Here is a 21,222-nt window from a genome sequence, read left to right as displayed (position 1 = left end):
CATCTGTTGAACAGAGGGTAGGAGACAAGCTGCACATGCTCAGTTTGGTGTGTATTGAAAGAAAGTTTTTTTTTTTCTTGGGAGGGAGCATGTGATCAGCACAGGGCCAATCAGCACTGTTCAGACAGAGGGTCAGGGGTCCTGTAGTCTTATAGAACAGTCAGAGCAGAATGAAAACTCCTCCTACAAGCTTTAACCAGACACGGATAGAAGTCACAAGACTGCTCTATACTGCTGATGAGAAAAGATATTCAGCAGTTTATATTTACTAAAACTATTACATGTCCATGTTCTGTGTACTGTGGGAGACCAGATATAGTGAATGCAGGCTCCTGGGTTTACTAACACTTTAATACTGCTTTAAATTATTATTATTATTATTTTCTTAGTCAGCAACTATCCTTGCTTGATGTTTTCCCGGTTATCCACATAGACCGTTTCTTTCCATTGAACTATACCCATAAGTCCCTGCCTGTGTCAGTGCTGCGCCATCTGATTTCACACTGGCACTGGCGCTCCTCTTAGTGAAAGGAGTGGGCATAGACGAGCTAGCCTTTTCTAAGCAGACTGTTGATTGATCCTTTTTAGAAATACAGTAGACTTGGCTCATTATCTCTGTGACAAATGTGCCAGGACTGGTGAAGCATCAATCATCGTGGACTGCATGCAGGGGATCATGTTAGCCATGTCCTCAGCTTTCCACTATGCAGATGTCTGTGACCAATTACTCATTATCTGCTTACTCTCACTTTGGAAAAGCCTTCTTTCCACTTGTTAATGGCAGCTTTGAGATTCGGCCACAGTGATACATGGTTGCTTTCTTCCTGTGCTTCCCACTCGCTCCCTTCACTGCTGGCAATGGATAATAAGCGCTTTTCACGTGTCTTTTTGACATGCCTGTTAATTCTGTGTTAAATTGGCTCACGACGCCGGTTTGGGTTTATGAGTCATTAGACGCTCGTGTGAAATCACTGTGTGTGCAAAAGGCAATATATCATTGCGATGTGTTTTATTTTCCAGATCAATATTTCAAATCTAAGAAGAGAGGACGAGGAAGAGGAGGACATCCCAGAGAGGGAAAGCTACACTTGTGCCGTGTGCTTAGATGTGTATTTTAACCCTTACATGTGCTATCCATGCCGCCATGTCTTTTGCGAGCCGTGTTTACGCACGCTAGCAAGGGACAGTCCATCAGCAACGCCCTGTCCACTCTGCAGGACAATCATCGCAATAGTGCGCTTTCAGACAGGTAAAGCAAAGTAAAGAGGACCTGCTACTTTTGAAATGTCTTAGTAATGGATCCGCTTGATGGGGCTAGGAAGGTTTTGGGCATGACTTTTTTGAGAAAAATAATTACATAGTTACATAGTAGGTGAGGTTGAATAAAGACAATAGTCCATCCAGTTCAACCTGTGTAGAATTCCACAATCTTGTAGCCCTAACAGTAAAGAACCCCCCCCCCCGTTGCCTGAGGTTAAAACACTTCTCCTCTAATCACATTGTATGCCCTCGAGTCCTCATGCAATCCCTTCGACTGAACAGCTTTTTTCTATGCTGAGATCCCCATTGAGATATTTAAAAATTGCTATCATGTCCCCCCTCAGGCGTCTCGTCTCCAGGGAGAATAAATCAAGCGTTTGCAGACGCTCCTCATAATTAAGGTCCTCCAATCCCCTAATTAGTTTAGTTGCCCTTCTCTGGACTCTCTCCAGCTCCAACACATCCCTCCTGAGGACTGGTGACCAGAACTGGACAGAATACTCCAGATGCGGTCGGACCAGAGTTTTATAAAGTGGAAGGATTATAGTCTTATCTCTGGAATACATCCCCTTCTTTATGCATGCTAATATTCTGCTGGCTTTGGCAGCTGCCGCTTGACATTGCATGCTATTGCCTAATCTATCATCAACCAAGACTCCCAGATCTTTCTCCATCTTCCTAATGTTTTCTTTAAAAGCTATTTGCCTAATTCTTAACAGATTTCCCTTCTAGAAAGCCCATCCCAAGCCAAGTCTTGCTTTTAATAGAGCAGGTATGGTTAAAGGGTTTTACTGTTGCCTTTGATCCTACAGGGGAGACTTCCCCTCTCTTCCTGTCAGGACACAAAGTAATGGGAAAACTCTCCAATGGGGACAAAATCCAAAAGCCATTTTTTTGTAGGATAACAAAGCTGTATAACTGCTAAAATGTATTTATTTTTTTTCTGGTGAGAAATGCCCCCCCCCCCCTTACCCTTTCATGTCCTAGTGCTACAGGGACAAGAAGTAAGAGGAATGCTTCCCCAACAGAAAAGCAATCCTGACAACTCCAGCTTTCGCCATGTTGAGATATGAAAATTTATAGTTGTACCATCCAGCAAACAGATGGATATGACGTGTTGTATTACTACATATAGTCTATATCAGTGTTTTTCAACTCCGGTCCTCAGGGCACACTAACAGGCCAGATTTTAAGTATTACCTTGGGGAGATGCCGACTAGAATACTGCAATCACTGAGCAGCAAATGATATCACCTGGGATGTATTTCAGTTTTCTTGCAAACCTGGCCTGTTAGTGTGCCCTGAGGACCGGAGTTGAGAAACACTGGTCTATATTCTACATACTACTCCATGGGAGCATCCTGTGGCATATTGTAAACAATGGGATTTTTGAGACGCAACTGTTGTAAAATATATACTTTTTTTATTCAATTAAATATAAAAACATACTAATACAATATTTCATAAAATAGATCCATGATACAATCTTAGTCATCAATTTCACTGCTTATCCAAGTGGCTTCTTGAGTGTCATTAACATACCCCAGCATTTATACTCACATGGGAAGCTCAGTCACCTCAATTCAACCGCCATGTTGTCATAAAATGTGTACAAACCAAAAAATTGGTGCAAAACACCTATGTCCTGTGCTCTGGTAATCTTCTAACCACATCCAGCCACACTCATGCGGCTACCGAAGACCTTCTACTTGGCTTTACTTGGATGCTTCGGCCTGGCAGCCCCTTTTCTAAACCCCGGGTAGTCTGAGACCACTAAAATCAAAGAACAGACACAAGGGCGCACCAGCTTAGTGCATTATCCTCTATAAAGGTTTTATTGAATAAAAGGTATAAAGATACTCACAAGCAGATTCTTGCTATAAGCACATCAAATGGATATAGTGCCATCAGCATCAGAACCAAAAGGGTGTAACGTCCTCTGAAGCTAAAAGGCTTACGTGTTTCGAGGCTTAGCCTCTTCCTCAGTCCGGGGAGATGATGTTCTGAAGCTAATTTGCCTATGCAAATATAAATGCTAGGTATCTTCTTAAAATTGCTTTGAACTGAGAAAGCAGCTTGAGTGAGTGGTTAGTCGTCTTCAACAATATGTAACAAGTCTGGTTAAATATGACTATTGCATGTCAATAAATAATATGTATTGAAATTCTCAGTCCTAGCTGCCCTAGCCTCCTCGAGGCACTTATGCCACTTCATAAAATTGGCATGGCAAAGGTTCCCTCACTGTTGGTTAGTAAGTACAAAATGCTGCTTTTGGTCTAGAAGAGGGGTCTCCAAACATTTCAGTATAATGGCCACATCATCTAATTTACAAATATTCGCTGGCAGAAAAGAAAATTGGTTTAATAAACTAATTAATAAAATAGAGATGAATGAATAAACATGCTCCAAGAAATAAAATATTATCAGAAGCCCTCCTTCACATCAGAACCCTTCCTATCATATCAGTGTTCCCATTTCATTCAGAAGTCTCCCATCACTTTGGAGTCCTTCTTACATCAGGGTCCATATCAGAGTTCCCCTATATATCAGGGTCCCAATCAGAAGCAGATCCGAATCCTCAGTCTGTGCATTGAGTCTGAGGACACAGCACTGACCCTAGCCACGAGCCGGATAAAATCTTGTAGCAGCCAGATGTGGCCTGTGTGTCATAGTTTATAGACCCCTGACCTGAAGTACTGGTCATTACTGGATACTAGCAGAGTGGGAAACTTGTTGTTCATAGGCCTTCTCTAACACTGTAGGTGACCAGAAGCAGCGAGAAAGTATTGGCAATACCCAGCATTGTAAATCTACCTTGAGAAAGGCAGCTCAAGAAAGAGAGTCATGGGATGGTGGAGGCACACGTGCAGCTTTGATTGCACTGTGTTATTTAGTATTTAAAAGACACCCTCTTTGCATGTCCCCATTATCCAGTCCTCCCCCTTACATGGCACTGGGTGTCCTTATTGTTAACAGGATTTTAATTACATGTAATATTCACATATCACACTGCATTTATGGCGCTTTTCCACTGCATGGAACCGAACGGTTCGGCTCGCTTTTGTGCTTTTCCACTGCTGGTACCGCATGGTATGGTGTAGGAACGGTTCGGTATGGTACGGTACGGTACGGCGGCGCTTTTCCACTGCAGGGAACCGAATGGCACGGCTCTCAAAAACAGTACCACCTCGATTGTGGTTCCAAGAGGTACCATACCCGGTACCATATCCCACAATCTTTTGCATGCAGTCACTACTAGCCACTGATTGGTCAGAGAATCCCACCCACCCCGTTGTTATCCCACCCACTTAACTTTAGTACTACTTTAGTGGAAAAGCAAACCATACCGTACCGTACTGAACCGTTCCAACACCGTACCATGCGGTACCAGCAGTGGAAAAGCAAACGGGGCCAAGCAGGGCCGAGTAGAGCCGAGCCGGTACTTGCAGTGGAAAAGTGCCATTAATATACTATGCAGGACTAATTGCATTTTTACCCACACAAGAGATGGTTACAATCTGGTTCCAGTAAACTTAACAGGATGCTTCAGAATTGTGATAAAAATTTGAAGAACCCAGAGGAGGCCCATGTAATTACAGGGAATTAAAACCTTGTGTAGATATGTTCTCTGATGGTAAAGAAACCCTGGACCTTTTAGTTGTAAGAAACCCATGCCAATCACTAAAGCGCCATTGAAGCTGGGCACTGCTGACTGTGCCATTTATTGTATCTATGAGATCTATTTCCCTGCTCAAGCAGATTTTCTAAGCAACAGCAGTGTTTAATAAGGGGCCATGGGAGCCAAGAACCCTTCCACATAACTACACAGAGATATACAAGTTATTTTGTGAGTTCTAAATGTAAATACCCCCATTAAGTTGTAAGAGCTAAATGTCAGGCAGACTCAGTACATATCCTTAGCAATTGATAGAACTTTTGTTGTAGCAAGTTGTTACAAAATTGGACGTTCTCCGGAGCTCCATCAGTTGATGAGGAAAGGATCAAGGAGGTCAAATATATGTTAGGAATGGAAAAATTAATGTCTACCAAAAGTATACATTGTACAGTTGATATATATATATATTGTGAGGGATTAGCTCGGTGGTAGGCGTGGATGACTCCTTGGGGGGTGCGTTTTCACAGAGAAATAGCCCAAAAGTGCTTGCAAACAACAGGTTTATTCTTCAAACAAGTGCATGCAGCAAAAACATCAAAATAAAATAAAACAAAATAAATCCTTGCCTCTGTGGGCGGCTACCTTCTCACGCTGGAACCTACCTAAGAAGTCTTCCCAACCTACTGTTGGGCCGACACTGCTGATCCTACAGCAGACACTCAAATGTCCATTTGTTTGCTTTTCACACAGCACAAACATTGTCCATTGAACATGTCCCTTTGTTTTCTTTCACATCAACAACACTTCGTCTTCTCACCTTTGAGACGTCTTCACTCTTGGTTACCGTCCCGGGCACACATCACTCCGGGGGGTCTTCTCCCAGGCCCACACATCCTGTCGGGAGGCACACGCTGACTGTCCTCCTGCTCCCAGCCCACATGGCTTCAGGATGCAGCTTCTGGAGGCAGCAGTCCTTCTCCCATGCCCACCAGCTTCGGGAGGTACACGTATGTCTGTCCTCCTCTCCCAGCCTACACGGCGACAGGAGGCAGCACTCAATAGATTTTCTCTGGACAAATTATAGAGGCCTTGATCTCCTCATTCTGAACAGCTGAAGGCCTTTCAACTTCCTGCTGGCTAGCTCTGTAGCCAACACCCTAAATTAATTAATGGACTTTCTAAGTCAGCTGGAAATGTATCTCCTTCCTGTGACTACATTCCCAGATTTAGCTGACTTCCTGTTACATACCCCCCCCTCTTGTTTCAACCCTAGGGTTGGGACACAGATTTCCAGGCACGCATGTGTCAAGCACTGCTGACTCACTGATAAGCCTCCTATTATCCTCAAGCTTCCGGATGAAACTGTTTTGTCATCTTCATTGACGGATTTCTCATAAATGCCACACAGTTTGTCTCTCATCTCATATACACATTCTTCAACTGCATTTTTGGCATCATTTTGCTCCTTCTCGTTTCTGTCATCTTCATTGACAGCTTTCTCATAAATGTCAGACAGCTTGTCCCTCATAACCGTCTGTCCAATCCACCATGGAGGACCGTGATCCATAGGCAACTCAATTGGGCTAGTCTTAATGTCTTCAACATTCTTAAGACGCCTCTCTCTGCAATCCATAAATGTTTTCCACAAAACTTTGAGAACCTTTGCTTCACTAAGCTTTGTTCCAAGTAGGGACTCTTGACATCCCTCTGTGACTTGAGTTGCCTCTCCATACATCTGTACACAATCATTGACTTTTTGTTGTAAAAGGGAATGATCTTCCTTCTTGAGCTTTGCTTGCTCTAAGATGCTGTGCAGAGGATTTTCCAATTGAGACAACAGGCTGTCACACATTTCTTCAAAGTGACCCCTGTTCCTTTTCCCAGAGATATCAATATCATTCACCAAACATTTCATATTCATAGGCAGATCTGAAGCATTTGCACTCATCAACTTCTTAAACTTTTCGCCCTCCTGAGCGAGTCGCAGTAAAGGCCTACTATTTGATTTGATATTCAGTTTATATTTCTTGCCAAACTCTTCACAGAAGAAGCCAACCAGAACATCATCAACTTTCCTTCCACCAACATAGGGGTCAAAGGCAACAACACAGTTGAACCCAGCGATCTGGGTGGTATCCATTATAGACCTCCTCTCTGCATCAGTGAAGAAGCATGGAACTGCAACACATTCTTTTACAGGTTTCTTCAATGCACTTTCTGCTGAACTATTTGACCGCTCAAGGTCACCTAGTTCTTTTTCTCTATCTGAATTCCACATGGAATGCATCTCAAGATCACGATCAAACTTCTGCCACCCGTCTTTTACCAGTTTCATTTTAGAAATATTCTCTGAAAGGCACTTGAAATTCATTTGCTTCACGTTTTCACCAACAGCCTTAGTTTTCTCCACTAGGTGGCGTTTGCTTTTTCCTCCCAGATTTATATCACTTGCTTTAGTTTTCTCCGCTTTAGTTTTCTCCACTAGGTTTTCAGCCTGAACTGAGAAATCATCACATTTCTTACACAACTCCTTTATTTGCTGAAGTTCTAATGATACATTTTCCAATGCTTGAAGTTTTTGAAGGAACGGTTTATTCCAAAGGGGTGATTCAAGCCACGTGTCATCACATTTCTGAGGCTCACTCAGGACAGACCCCAAAACACTGATCCTTTTAAAAACTGCATCAGGCACACTATCCCCTCTTTGGGACAGATCCTCTGTTGCCTGGAATTCCTCTTCCAGTTCCTGCAACGGAATCTTCATCTCTTCTACTTGCTGTTCTAAGGCTCGGTTAGACTTTTCTAGCTCCTGAACGCTTTTCACAACATCATCCTTGGAGCTGACCAATTCTTCCATTTCTGTACGCAGCTGTTTGTTAACACTTTCTAGTTCAGCCTTACACTCTAGAACTTCCTCCAAAGAGCGAGCCAAGAACAGGTCTTTGCTCTCGTTATCACGCGCCTCCGTTTTTGCACGGTCGCGTTCTTCTGCATATTTTGCAGACACAGTCTTCTCTTCACCAAGCATCTGATCAAACTTCTTTTTCACATCTTCAACACACTGTAATGAACCAACGCTTTCTTCCATGCGTTTTTTCATATCCGCTATCTGAGCTTGCAATGTTGCGACTTGCTCTGATAGGTTTTTCTTTGCTTCCGCCTCCTCTTTTAATTGTTCCAGGAAGCCATTTTTCTCATCTTCCATTTGTTTGAGCTTTGTGCTAAAACTCAGCCTTTGACACCTCTCTTCCTGTAAGAGTTTCTGCGTGTCTTGCAGCTGCGATTCCAAGATAGAAAAATCTTCCGCAATTTCTCTAGATTTGCTGTCTGCTTGAGAAAGCTGATTTGTAACATTGTCCAACTCAACCTGCAGTCGGTTTGCCTTCTCTGACAGCTTAGCACACAATCGGTCACCTTCTGACACCTTGACTTGCGATTCCAGAAGCTGTGCCTCTACTTTTTCCCTCTTATGTTCACAATCTCCTTTTCCCTGCATAAGAGCCTTCACCTCATTGGCTAGCATCTGGGAATAAGAATGTAATTCTGCCACACAGGCTTCTTTCTCCTTTAACTGCTGCTGGAAACGTTGGGCTTCACCTTTCCAACTTTCACAGTCTGCACGTAATTCATCTACCACATTGCTCAAAGTAGTGAGCTCATACACAGTACTCAGTAATTTAGCCTCTCTTTCACTTTTCTCTTTGTCGCTGAGAGACAATGTCGCTTTCAGAGCAACATTCTGTTCCTGCGACTCCTGCAGGTCTATTTTTGTAACTTCCAAACACTGAAGACTTTTTTCCAGCTGATTACGCAACTCCAACATTTCACACATACTTTGCTTCTGCAAAGTCTGAATTTCACTTTCCTTTTCCATGAGGATGGTATCTTTCTCCATTATAGTCTCTCTGCGTTTTTGCAACTCGACCAAAAGAAGAGCAGTGGATTCTTCCCACTGTAACACATGAGACTTGAGTAGTTCATTCATTTCCTGCAAGTTTCTATGCTCCATTTTAAGCAATTCCAAGGCTTGTTCCTTTTCTTCCATTTTCCGTTGCAAGGCATCCAACTCAGCCCTGCACACATACTCGGTTTCCTCCAAACCGATGGCCTCCATTGGCTGCTGGCGTCTCTGTTTCCAGCCTGCCATGCTCTCTTGGTGATCCTTTTGTTGAGCTGCAAAGCTCCGTTGTTTCAGCATCTCCCCCATTTTGGGTTTACTTTTCATCTGAGAACCCTGCGTCTCCAAAGCAGTTTCATTTGCCCCAGTGTTGCTAGGAACAACAACTTTTCTCTTTAGCCGATTCCGTTCAGGCATGGATGGGGCTGGTTCAGACGGCAACATCCCCTCCATCCATAGAATCCGGTCTCTCATTTCATCTATCTTTGCATTTTTCAGGCGTTTGGACCGCCCCATCTTCAATAACTCCACAAACAAATTTTTCACAGTCCAGCAAACAATTTTCAGACCACTGTCTCTTCAACACATGTAGTTTTTCTCTCTCTTGCAGGATCTCTTTTCCTGCGCACACAGTTTGTGCAGTCACTTGCACCAGACACAACAAAGTTCATCAAATAATTTTGAGACCGCTGTCTCTTTAAAACACTTTTTTTTTTCTGTCAGGATCTTCTCTCCTGCACACATAGATTGTGCAATCTCATGCACCAGACAAAGTTCATCAAACATATGCACTCCATTGCAGGGATCTTGCTGCTTCTGCCCACTGCATACCTCCACCATATGTGAGGGATTAGCTCGGTGGTAGGCGTGGATGACTCCTTGGGGGGTGCGTTTTCACAGAGAAATAGCCCAAAAGTGCTTGCAAACAACAGGTTTATTCTTCAAACAAGTGCATGCAGCAAAAACATCAAAATAAAATAAAACAAAATAAATCCTTGCCTCTGTGGGCGGCTACCTTCTCACGCTGGAACCTACCTAAGAAGTCTTCCCAACCTACTGTTGGGCCGACACTGCTGATCCTACAGCAGACACTCAAATGTCCATTTGTTTGCTTTTCACACAGCACAAACATTGTCCATTGAACATGTCCCTTTGTTTTCTTTCACATCAACAACACTTCGTCTTCTCACCTTTGAGACGTCTTCACTCTTGGTTACCGTCCCGGGCACACATCACTCCGGGGGGTCTTCTCCCAGGCCCACACATCCTGTCGGGAGGCACACGCTGACTGTCCTCCTGCTCCCAGCCCACATGGCTTCAGGATGCAGCTTCTGGAGGCAGCAGTCCTTCTCCCATGCCCACCAGCTTCGGGAGGTACACGTATGTCTGTCCTCCTCTCCCAGCCTACACGGCGACAGGAGGCAGCACTCAATAGATTTTCTCTGGACAAATTATAGAGGCCTTGATCTCCTCATTCTGAACAGCTGAAGGCCTTTCAACTTCCTGCTGGCTAGCTCTGTAGCCAACACCCTAAATTAATTAATGGACTTTCTAAGTCAGCTGGAAATGTATCTCCTTCCTGTGACTACATTCCCAGATTTAGCTGACTTCCTGTTACAATATATATATATATATATATATATATATACACATACGAAAATTACACATCATTGCTAGATGTACCCAGCTACCTCAAACTGATCTCTTCAATGACCAGGTAACTGTGTGAACTCAAGTAGGATTATTATGTTTTCTTTGTTATTTCTACTCTATGGTTAAAGGTAAACGAGGTGTTTCTGTATGAAGGGGAGGACTTGGAAGGTTTAAACCAATTAGGTGCAGACCATTGAATTATGTTTAGATATAACTGTTGATATATTTAAATAAAACAATTTGAATTCAGGCAGATACAAAACACCATCATTTAATTTAATTAAAAATGAATGTATTAAATTACCATTATATAATTTACATTAGCTTGCTCAGACTGTGAGAGGGAGGGCCAGCAGTGTATTAGCCAGTAATGCTCTACCATATGCCACATTACTATCACTCTAACATCAGAGGCTTGCTGACAGGAGGAGAGAGCAAAGTGAAGAACCTTTGACTGTGGTAATGCTCCTTCATTGTTTACTGACCAGGCTATTGATGGGTTGATAAATGTATATTGCTTTACTGCAGTGAAAAAAGTAAGGTCGCTAACCTAGCTATGCTGTCTAGCATTGGTACTGGGATCTCTAGATTGCCTAAACATAATTACAGCTATTTTGACGGATAAGAGACGTATACATTTCAAATATGTCTTTAGCCATTGTCTTAGAAATTCGCTTTATTCCTCACGCACAGAATTGGGCGCTCCTGATGATTTGTTTCTTAGCAGATCCTACACCTCTGCTGTTCTTGATATTCCCTGCATCAGACCCACACCTACGGGGAACGCTCCCCTACCTGACCTATATCAATAGCCCACTACTGGTGATGCTGTTTTTTGCCACCTTATTGCCCTATTGGTATTACCTGAATTTTATTTCTGTACGGGCTGCATCCCAATTGTCTCTTCAGATTCTCCTACATGTTCCATTTGTCTTCACATTTTGGGAATGTCCTTCCCTTTGTTCCTTTGTACCTTGTGTTATTACCTTATTGTATTCTTCAATAAAATATTTGATCAAGAGAAATTAGCTTTATTTCCCAATTGAACCTTCAGTAGAAAAATGTGTCCCCTGCCAGCATGCTGCAGAGAACAGCTCTCTGTGAGGGAGCAGTGATCTGTCTGATATGTCCCTTGCTGTGTCAGAGTTTGAGCTCTAATTAGGGGAGCTTGAATTTTGCTGATTGCAGTTACAGGTCTGACTCAGTAGGGGGCAGTTTACACTTCTACAGAGAGACCACTGCTTCCCCAGAGAGAGCAATGGTCTCACTTTGAAATTACTGGCCGAAGACAGGCTTTTCTACTTGGGCTGTGGTTGCTTTAAAAAGAAAACAACCAAGACATTAAACACCTTTTGTTTTGAAGCACATGAAATGTATTTAGCTGATTTAAACTAAAGGTTCAATTAGGCTTTAGGAATACTGTAGGGAAACGTTACTGTTTGCAGAGCTGTAAAAGCTACGGTTTGTAAATTTGACGGAGGGTCTTAGTGTAAGGTAGCTTGTAACACAAGTTAAATATCACTCTTGCAGTTTTAATCTGCAATGCTGAATCATCATACTGTGCAAATATATAATGTATGTGTTCAATGTGGGTTGATTTTTTTGTGGTATTAGTTGTGAAAGTGACTTGCTTTTCTTTCTGTCAAATTACAGACCTCAGCAAATCTTCTGCGGCTCTTTTTCCAAATGAATATCTGAAAAGGAAGCAGAGTTTCCAGAGAGCAAGTTGTGCAAAATGGCCATTACCTAGCTGCAATCGACTCTTCAGAGTGTTCGGAGGTAAGAGGGTTCCAGATGGGCTTTTTTTATAGGTCAGTGCACTCAGCACAAATAATTTGCCACTTGATGCGATAAGCAAAAGCCAAATCAATGTTTTAATTCATTGTTAAAGGACCACCATGTGCAAACCATCAGCCTTCCATAAACCAATTTATGTAAAAGGGTTTTGATAATCTGATGGAATGGAAAACCTTAAGTACGATAAAAGATTAACTAAATGTATTCTTCCTTGAGAAGAGATGGTACATGGTTACCTTGTCCATATACTTCACTTGGTGAAATAGGTGTTCATTTTAAGGGAGTACTCTAAGCCTGGAGGAAAAAAGGTTTACCCTATGCACAAAGAAAGAGTTCATTACTGACTATTGAAGAGCTGTGAAAGGGTAAAATTGTTTTCTTCAGTATCTAGTTCTAGCCAACTCGAAATTGATTCATAAATGGTTTGGATGTATTTCTATATGCAGAAAATGTAATTGACAACTAATTTATACAAATAATACAAAAATAAATTATTCTGAAACTGATTGCACATACAAAGCCACCAAGACATGGCATGATACAGTAGAGTAGGACGTGACATTCATTAGTACAATAGAAGACAGTAATGTGGGAAAATACATGACCATAAAGATAATACTGTACTTGTCCAAAAATGATAAAACCAATACAATTAAGCAGAACACATGTGTTGCATGCATAGCACTTGGTGTATAGGATCACAAAGACAGAAAGGGGCACATTAAAAGATACCAGGGTGACAGTGGGTGGAAGGTCGTATCAGCAATTAACCACAAGACACATTAACAACAACACAGACAACATGAACACATTAACATCAGGTGGCAGAATGTTCCAACCATAAATTCCAGATTTTAATATACTTAGAGGAACAGCCGTGTATATATTAACTTTTTTGTAGGGGAGAGTAGAATTGATATACCCCAACCAGGATTGGAGTTTTGTAGGAAGTGCCTGCATCCAGTTACATCTTTAACTTTTGTGGCACTGGAGAGAGTTTAATGCAGAAACAAGTTAACATTGTTTAGGATTTAGGGTCAGCGGGAAACCCATTTGGTCATGAGGAAATTCAACATGCCTATAATAAATGATTAAAGGTGCCAGATGCATTAGAGCAGAGCGGGCAAAGCCGGCTGTGGGTGGGACAGTAGATGGAGACTTGAATGGGGGTCAGGTAGGCCACATGAAGAATATACATCTGTGTTAGATGATCCGAAACCCTAGGAGAGACCAATTTACAACCATCTAGTATTTCCTCACATTCTGTGTCGTCCAGGCCCCCTATGTGCACCTCCCAGCGAGTCTTAATTTGATAATCTATATTAGTGATGGAGTGTGAGTAGAATATTGAAAAAGTAGAAATCAGCTTTTTGGGGTTAGAGCTATGGATCACCTCAAAAAGGGGAGTTGTTGACATCACTGGGTATGCCTCTGGGAACTGAGTATGCAAGGAATGCTGAATCTGATGGTATTAAAAAGAAACATAGAATGTGGAAGGGAGAGCTTATCTTTCACTGTTTGAAAAGTTTTAGGGCCATCATTGGATATTACATGATGTGGATAGATGAATCCACCTGAAGGCCCAGAGGGTTGGGTTTAGCAGAGAGAAGTTTGAGTAGATTATTGTTGAACTAGAGAGGCATGTGGTAGAGGAAAGTGTGAGTACTCATTCATAGAAAGTTCCCAGATACCTTGGTGGTAAGTCAACCTCGTCCGGTCATGAGGGACAGCCGAGCCTCATGCCCTGCATATGATGGTCTGCAAGGGCAAGAAGACAGGGTGGGTAGACAACCTGGAGATTAGGGTTTGATATCATACCATATCTAGTTTGTCAAAATGAAAAAAATGGGAAAGCTAGGCTGCTAGGTAGTAACTAAAATAAGGCAAGGCTGCTTCACCGGGTTTTTTTAAGTCCTGCCAGGGTAGTTTATGCTGCTGCCCCACACAAAAGTGTATAATATGGAGTAAATGATTTTAAAGATATTCAGTAGTAGATCCACCAGGGAATGCCATAAGATATATAGGATTTTTGGCAGCTGTACCATTTTAATTAAGTTTATTCTACCCATGACTCCGAGAAGGAGCTTGGCCCATATCTACATTTTACTTTTAATCAAGATAAATAGGGGTTCCACATTAAGGGACATAATGAATAGGAGATAGGGTAACCCCCAGATACTGTATCGAAGCTACTCTAGTGAGGGAAAGGGCAGCCTGTGCAGGAGAGGTAGGAAAGTTATCTAAGCGAAGAATCTGACACTTGTCCCAATCTATCCTCAGACCGAAATGTTCCCCAAACCATTCAATGGCGTATAAAGCAACTGAGTCCTCCAAATACTAAAGCATATCATCAACATAAAGGGCATATAGTCTCTATCAACTGTCCCACCCAAAGTTCACGGATAAGGAGAATAGATTTAATGGAAATTACTAATGGCTCTGTCATAAAAATGTAGAAGAGAGGGGAGAGCAGGCAACTCTGGCAGGTGCCCCGCTATAGACGAAAGGGGTCATAGACCCAGCCGTTCACAGATACCCATGCTACCGGGGTTTGATAAAACAGTTGCACCAACATTTGCATCCACTTTTTGGGATCAAATCCAAAATATTTTAGATACTCCCAAAGGTAACCCCATTCAACTTGGCTGCATCCAATACCGCCACCACCCTAGTACCAACATGGTCATGCTAAACCTGGAGATTTATAAATAATTGCCGTGTTTTTGATCCGGGTGGATTAGGGATAGAATCACCTGGTTGAGATGGGAGGCAAGCACTTTTTTCCAGAAGTTTAATGCCCACCCGCAACAAGGAAATAGGCCTGTATGATTCTGGGAATAGTGGGTTTTTGCCTGGTTTGGGAATTCATGTTTTACAAGCATCTCTTGCAGAAGCTGGTAGAACAGTGGAATCAAAAATGTGATAGAACAGGTCCAACTTTTAAGTAAGTGGTATAAATTTCAAGGGGCAACCCATCGGACCAGGGGGCTTTGGTGGAGGCTAGTTATGATTAGACCATGAGGGGTTTTGACTTCCTCTGGATCAGCTGTGGATTTGGGGTTCTGCAGGTTTTCGTTTATTTTCATTTTTTAAACTTCTGCCTGATCTCCTCCTGTTAAAAAAATAATTCTATCCTTAACACAACTAAATAGCTAAAGACGAAAGATACATACGGGGTCAGAGCAATGATTTATCCATTGTGATTCATTATTTTATCTAAGGTTACTTTATCCTAGAACAGAGCCTAAAACCAGGCTGCTATTGCTGTGATTTCCCTTTTAGATAGCCAGTGATGCTTTGGAAATCCTTTGCGATGTAATAGTTTATATGTAAACAAAGAATGTATACTAACTAGGGATCGACCGATATCGGTTTTTCATTGCCGATACCGATATTTTGGCCATCGCATATCGGTATCGGCTGATATGGGCCGATATTTTGTACATCCTATGTCAGGGTCCGAGAATAGTCTTCTCCTTCTCCAACCATTAGGTGGTGATGCTCATGTAAGGGTAAAATTATGTCACATAGCATAATTCCGTTTACAAATGTTATTGAGAATGCCACTCACATATGTACAAATTAAAGATATAAGTAATTCCACATTAGCAGATCTGCTGGCAGATCGGTATCTCTCACCCACTTGCCGTAAGTGATACCAGGGTGATACCGCTCTGTTCGGCATCCACTCAATACTGCTCTGTCTCTCACCCGCTCCATCTCCCACCCACCCGATACCAATCCGTCTCTCACTCACTTGCCGTAAGTGACACCAGGGTGATACCGCTCCATCCGTCATATGATCTCAGGGGTCACGTGCATGGTCACGCCCGGCTTGACCGCGTGACCTCCGAGATCGTCATCGTATGCCGGACAGAGACTTTTAGCCTTTTTTGAGGTTTACACAGCTTTGTTAGACTGCAGAGCAAACCTGGTGACCTAATGTTCCTCTGCTGTCTGCATGTCACTTGTTAGCTCATGTGCACTGAAACTGATTGGCTCCTTGTAATGCACCAGCCTCTCCCAGTCTGAGCTCTATTGTACAGGGCATTACAATAGACTCTTATCAGGTCCTATTCATGTTCCTAATATCCTAATATCTGCATGTTGTTAATTTTTTTAAATGGTGTGCAATATCTGATTTTCTTCGTGGTGCCTTTTTGGGACAACTTTCATTGCAAATATAATGAGATTTATAAATAAATTAAAAAAAAAAAAAAAAGACTTAAAACTGCTGAACTCCAGAAATTAAATTATTTGCATTCTTACATTGGGCCAGATATCATGACATCACACCCCTCCTCCCCACCTTGTCCAGTCAACAAACACATTATATTCCTTGAATAAAGTACAAGGCGTTCTATGTATGAAGGAGGTGCTGATCATGTGACCTTCTGTGGTCAGTGTGCAGAGGGGAAGCCACACCCATGTAAACCAAATGATCATGGCGCTCACTATATGTAGCGAAGGCTACTACAGTGATTTACAGCATCACTAGTGGCCCCTGATATCACAGATGCATACTTATATTGAACCAAGTTGGCCCCATCTAAGTTTGTATAAAATATTTTTCCTAGAGTTCAGCTTTTAAACTAGAATGTATTACCTTGAATTCTAGGCCAGGCAGCAGATAAAGTACATGCATGGGTATCCCCATACTCAGAAGTAGCACTTTAAGGCTCCATGTACACTGGGCTTTAAAAAATCGCCAGTTTCCTTGGCAGAAAAAAAAAACTCATATGAGGCGTTTTTGTACAGGCGAGTTTAGGAGAGTTTTGCTGGTTTTTTTTCTGCCAGAAAGTTCCAATCAGAAACCCAAACCACAAGGGTTTTTTTTCCTGTCTCTAAATGTTGAGCTTAAAACATTCCTCTAAACATCCTAATGTGCATGGACACATAGAATATCTTTGAGCTGCTTCTACAGGCAAAACACAAAACTCCTGTAGTAGCATTGATTTGTACTCCAGTGTGCATGGAGCCTAAATATGGGCAGTGCCTAATTGTAAGTGCAAAAAGAAATACTGAGGAAGTGTTTGCTTTGGCATGAAAATGGTCGGGATGCATTTTTAAAGCTCTTGGCTGCAAAAGTTACTGATTACCAATAAATAAAATATGTATTAACTGGTAAATCCTAGAGGTGTCTGTATGTTTCTTATGAAATGGTGTTTTTGTAATGATTTGTGACTTTGGTGTTGTGGCCTCTGTTTGTAGACTAGGAGAACTAGGTACAAACTCTGACGTATTATTGTTTAACTTGTGTAAGCTACGTAACTGTGCTTCAATGTGTCACATACCTAATTACAGTCGTTGTGTTAGATTTCAGAAGACACATGGATCGTATAGGAAGAAGGCAGTTTCCACATGCTGGTTACAGATTTGAATTTGAAGATGAAAGCCATGGATGGAGATTCAACCTTGACATGATTATGATATATTTTTACTCCATGAACTGGGTCATTGGATTTATTGTATTCTGTCTTCTCATTTATTACTTCTTTCTCTCAGTGTAACAAAAATACATATTGATCATAAATAACACAACAGTTGTTAAACACCATGTTCAGTAAATAAACTTTTATTTTGAAGTGTGGTGCAATGGGAGAGTATGTTTATATAAGCCACTATATACCCAGAGAGTTATCAGTCAGTCTGTTAAGAAATCATTTTGTGTAGTCACTCCCTAACATAATTAAGCCACATATAATCATCTTTTCCCTGGAGTAAAATGGAACTGTGAAGCTTAGTGGCTACAACTTATGCCCTGCAGGACTAGGGTGCTTGGTTCAAATTCTGGTTAGGGAACTATCTGCCTGAAGTTTGCATGTTCTCTATATGCTTGCATGAGTTAATTAGCTATTGCCTACACTGGCCCTATTATGTGTGTGCAGGTAAAGAACTCCCAATTGAAAACTTCTATGTCAGACCCTGTTAACACTCCATTGAGTGGCTACTCTGGTACATATTTCAGGTAAAGAGCAACATTCCAAGGCTAGAAGTGACCGAAAGATTGCAACACATGGTGTTAGTAGGTTGTCATGGTAGTAGGGATCGGAAGAGCTGTAAACTTTTTACAGATTGTTCTTCTGGCACTTCCACCAAAATTGTGGTTCAAAGTAAGCTTTTCAAAAGCAATATGATCCAAGGCCATGTTCCTTAGGAGCTGTTACAGGTATAAGACTACTTTGGTGTGAAATACCTTTCCTCAGGTCATCCTCTGGCTATAGTCATGCGCCCAGAGAATTGGTCAAAAATCTCAGCAAAAAAGTATTATTGTTAATTTGGCGGCACTAATTGGTCAGCAATGCCTGAATTTTATGCTCTAAAACCCCTTTGCTAGGGATTATGTGACCAGTTCTCCAAGATTTAAAATGTATAAAGACAAAACTTTTTTCCCTATAGGGCCCCATTCATACCTGAATCTACAAAACACTTAACATCCAAAAACCCATGGTTTACTGTTGTGCCTGTTCACACCTGAGCGTAGTATTGCTTGAAGCATGTAGCTCAAAAAAGTAAATAAGCTTAGTTTGAGCTAAAGGTTTCAAGTGGTTTTGGCCCAAAATGAATTCAATAGGAGCACCTGAAAATGTGTGAACATGCATAGAAAAATGTGCGAAAACACACATATTGCACGTTTTTATGCCTAATAGCTAGCTTTTCATTGATTAAAAAAAAGAATAAAAAAATGATTACGTTTCACACATTCTCAAAAATGGCTGTACAAACACACACAAAAAGGCTGCAGATAGACCAACAATGCTCAGCTGAAGTGTCAATGCAGCCTAAGGCTTCATTCACCCCATAGGGCTTCCTGAATGCATGCAGAATTGTGTGTTTTTACGCACATTTACAAAACATGCTAAAAACACACATCACACTTGTTGGTGCCATTCATCGTTAATGGCACCCAAAACTCAGCAAAACAGGCACTTGTTTATTTGCGTCAAGAAATGCACACCATACCGTGGAAAATGCACAGATAACACCACTCAAAGCTTGATGTTCAAAAAGGTGCCTGAGCTACCTCGCCGTGTTTTTTGCTCCTAAGGCCCACATTCGCAAAATGCAATAATGTGAATACAGAGGATGTTAAAAAATGCTGTCAAGATTTTTTTTTTGTTTTTTTTTTTCTGCTGTATCTCATTCAAGAGATTTTTCTGATCTCTTCCTGTCCTCCACAAACAACAGGAATATAGAGAAAAGTACAGCCCCTCTTAGATAGTTGTCACTGAAACAAGTGTCCCTAGGATCTGCTCTCTATTTCTGTTTTGGTGATAAGTCAGAATTTTGAATATCAAGAATACAGAGAGCAATAAGAGCCTGTCCCTCATCACTTTATCCTAAACTAAATAATAAAAGTTCTGCCTTTGGATCCCTTTTTAAAGCAGAACTTTAGATATAAAATGCAAAAATGTATGCATGTCTGTAATCATTAATTCATCATTAAGGTTTTATCTTTTCTGTACAGCAGTTCTTGACAAATTTGCTTGGAATCTAAAGCCAGCTAAAATAGTTAGTTTATTTTCAACCTCAATCTCTCCACTGACTCCCACTGAGCAGGCAGATGACATGTCTGTGTCCACTCCACTATGCAGAGCGAACAAGGACACAGTCACACTCTCCTACATTATCAACCTACAGAGGGCTGAATTCAAAGACACCTCGAAAATCAAAGTGAAAAAATGATGCAGCAGGCTAGTCCTTTTTGCCGAAATTTCATTGCAGCAACTCAAAATTGTACTCAGAAGTTTGTTTGGCCCCCTACGTGCTTGTATGCATGCCTGACAATATTGTAGCATGCTCCTAATGAGACGACGGATGGTGTCCTGGGGTATATCCTCCCAGATCTTGACCAGGGCATCACTGAGCTCCTAAACAGACTAAGGTTCACCCTGGCGGTGTCAGATGGACCGAAACATAGTGTCCCAGATGTGTTCTATTGGATTTAGGTCTGGCGAGCATGGGGGCCATTCCTTCATCCTCCAAGAACTGGCTGCATTCTCTTGCCACATGAGGCCAGGCAATGTCATGTACCAGGAGTAACCCAGGACCCACTGCAACAGCGTAGGGTCTGACAATGGGTCCAAGGATTTCATCTTGATACCTAATGGCAGACAGGGTGCCATTGTCTAGCCTTTAGAGGTCTGTGAGTCCCTCCATGGATATGCCTCCCTAGACTATTTGCTGACTCACCACCAAACCGGTCATGCTGAGCGATGTTACAGGTAGCATAATGATCTCCACGACTTCTCCAGACCCTTTCACGTTGGTCGCATGTGCTCAGGGTGAACCTGTTCTCATCTGTAAAAAGCACAGAGCGCCAGTGGCAGACCTGCCAGCTCTGGTGTTCAATGGCAAATGCCAATCAAGCTCCATGTTGCCGAGCAGTGACCACAGGGCCCACTAGAGGACATCAAACCCTCAGGCCACCCTCATGAAGTCTGTTTCTGATTGCTTGGTCAGAGACATTCACACCAGTGATCTGCTGGAGGTCATTTTGTTGGGCTCTGGCAGTCTTCATCCCATTACTCCTTGCACAAAGGAGAAGATACCGGTACTGCTGATGGATTAAGGATCTTCTACAGCCCTGTTCAGCGCTCCTAGAGTAACTGTCTCCTGGAGTCCCCTCCATGCTCGTGCGACTGTGCTGGGAGACAGAGCAAACCTTCTGGAAATGTCATCAAACGTATTGATGTGCCATTCTGGAGGAGTTGGACTTCCTGTGCAACCTCTATAGCAGGGGTCCTCAAACTTTTTAAACAGGGGGCCAGTTCATGATCCCTCAGACACTGTTGGGGGCCGGACTATAGTTTGAAAAAAAAATTATGAACAAATTCAATGCAGAGAAACCAGCGTGCCGTGCCCCCTTTCAATGCAGATAGACTAGCGTGCCGTGCCCCCTTTCAATGCAGAGAGACCAGCGTGCCCCCTTTCAATGCAGAGAGACCATTGTGCCCCCTTCAATGCAGAGAGACCAGCGTGCCCCCTTTCAATGCAG

The 21,222-nt window shown here is 42.2% G+C and overlaps 1 protein-coding gene across 1 annotated transcript in view; it reads left to right on the top strand.

Moving 5' to 3' along the window:
* The window catches only part of RNF180 (ring finger protein 180), a 125,833-nt gene extending 108,019 nt beyond the window's left edge, over nt 1-17,814 (top strand). Inside the window, exons 5-7 of the mRNA XM_082271018.1 lie at nt 1,021-1,249; nt 12,081-12,206; nt 17,541-17,814. Of these exons, the coding sequence (XP_082127144.1) occupies nt 1,021-1,249; nt 12,081-12,206; nt 17,541-17,734 (549 nt within the window). The 3' untranslated portion in view covers nt 17,735-17,814. The remainder of the gene's footprint in view (nt 1-1,020; nt 1,250-12,080; nt 12,207-17,540) is intronic.
* The last annotated feature ends 3,408 nt before the right edge of the window (nt 17,815-21,222 follow it).

The sequence above is a fragment of the Pelophylax lessonae genome (genome assembly GCF_965119305.1).
Source record: "Pelophylax lessonae genome assembly, chromosome: 1".
In the NCBI taxonomy this organism is placed as follows: Eukaryota; Metazoa; Chordata; class Amphibia; order Anura; family Ranidae; genus Pelophylax; species Pelophylax lessonae.
The sequence above is the reverse complement of the archived record's forward strand: the minus strand, read 5'-3'. Positions and strand labels throughout refer to the sequence as shown.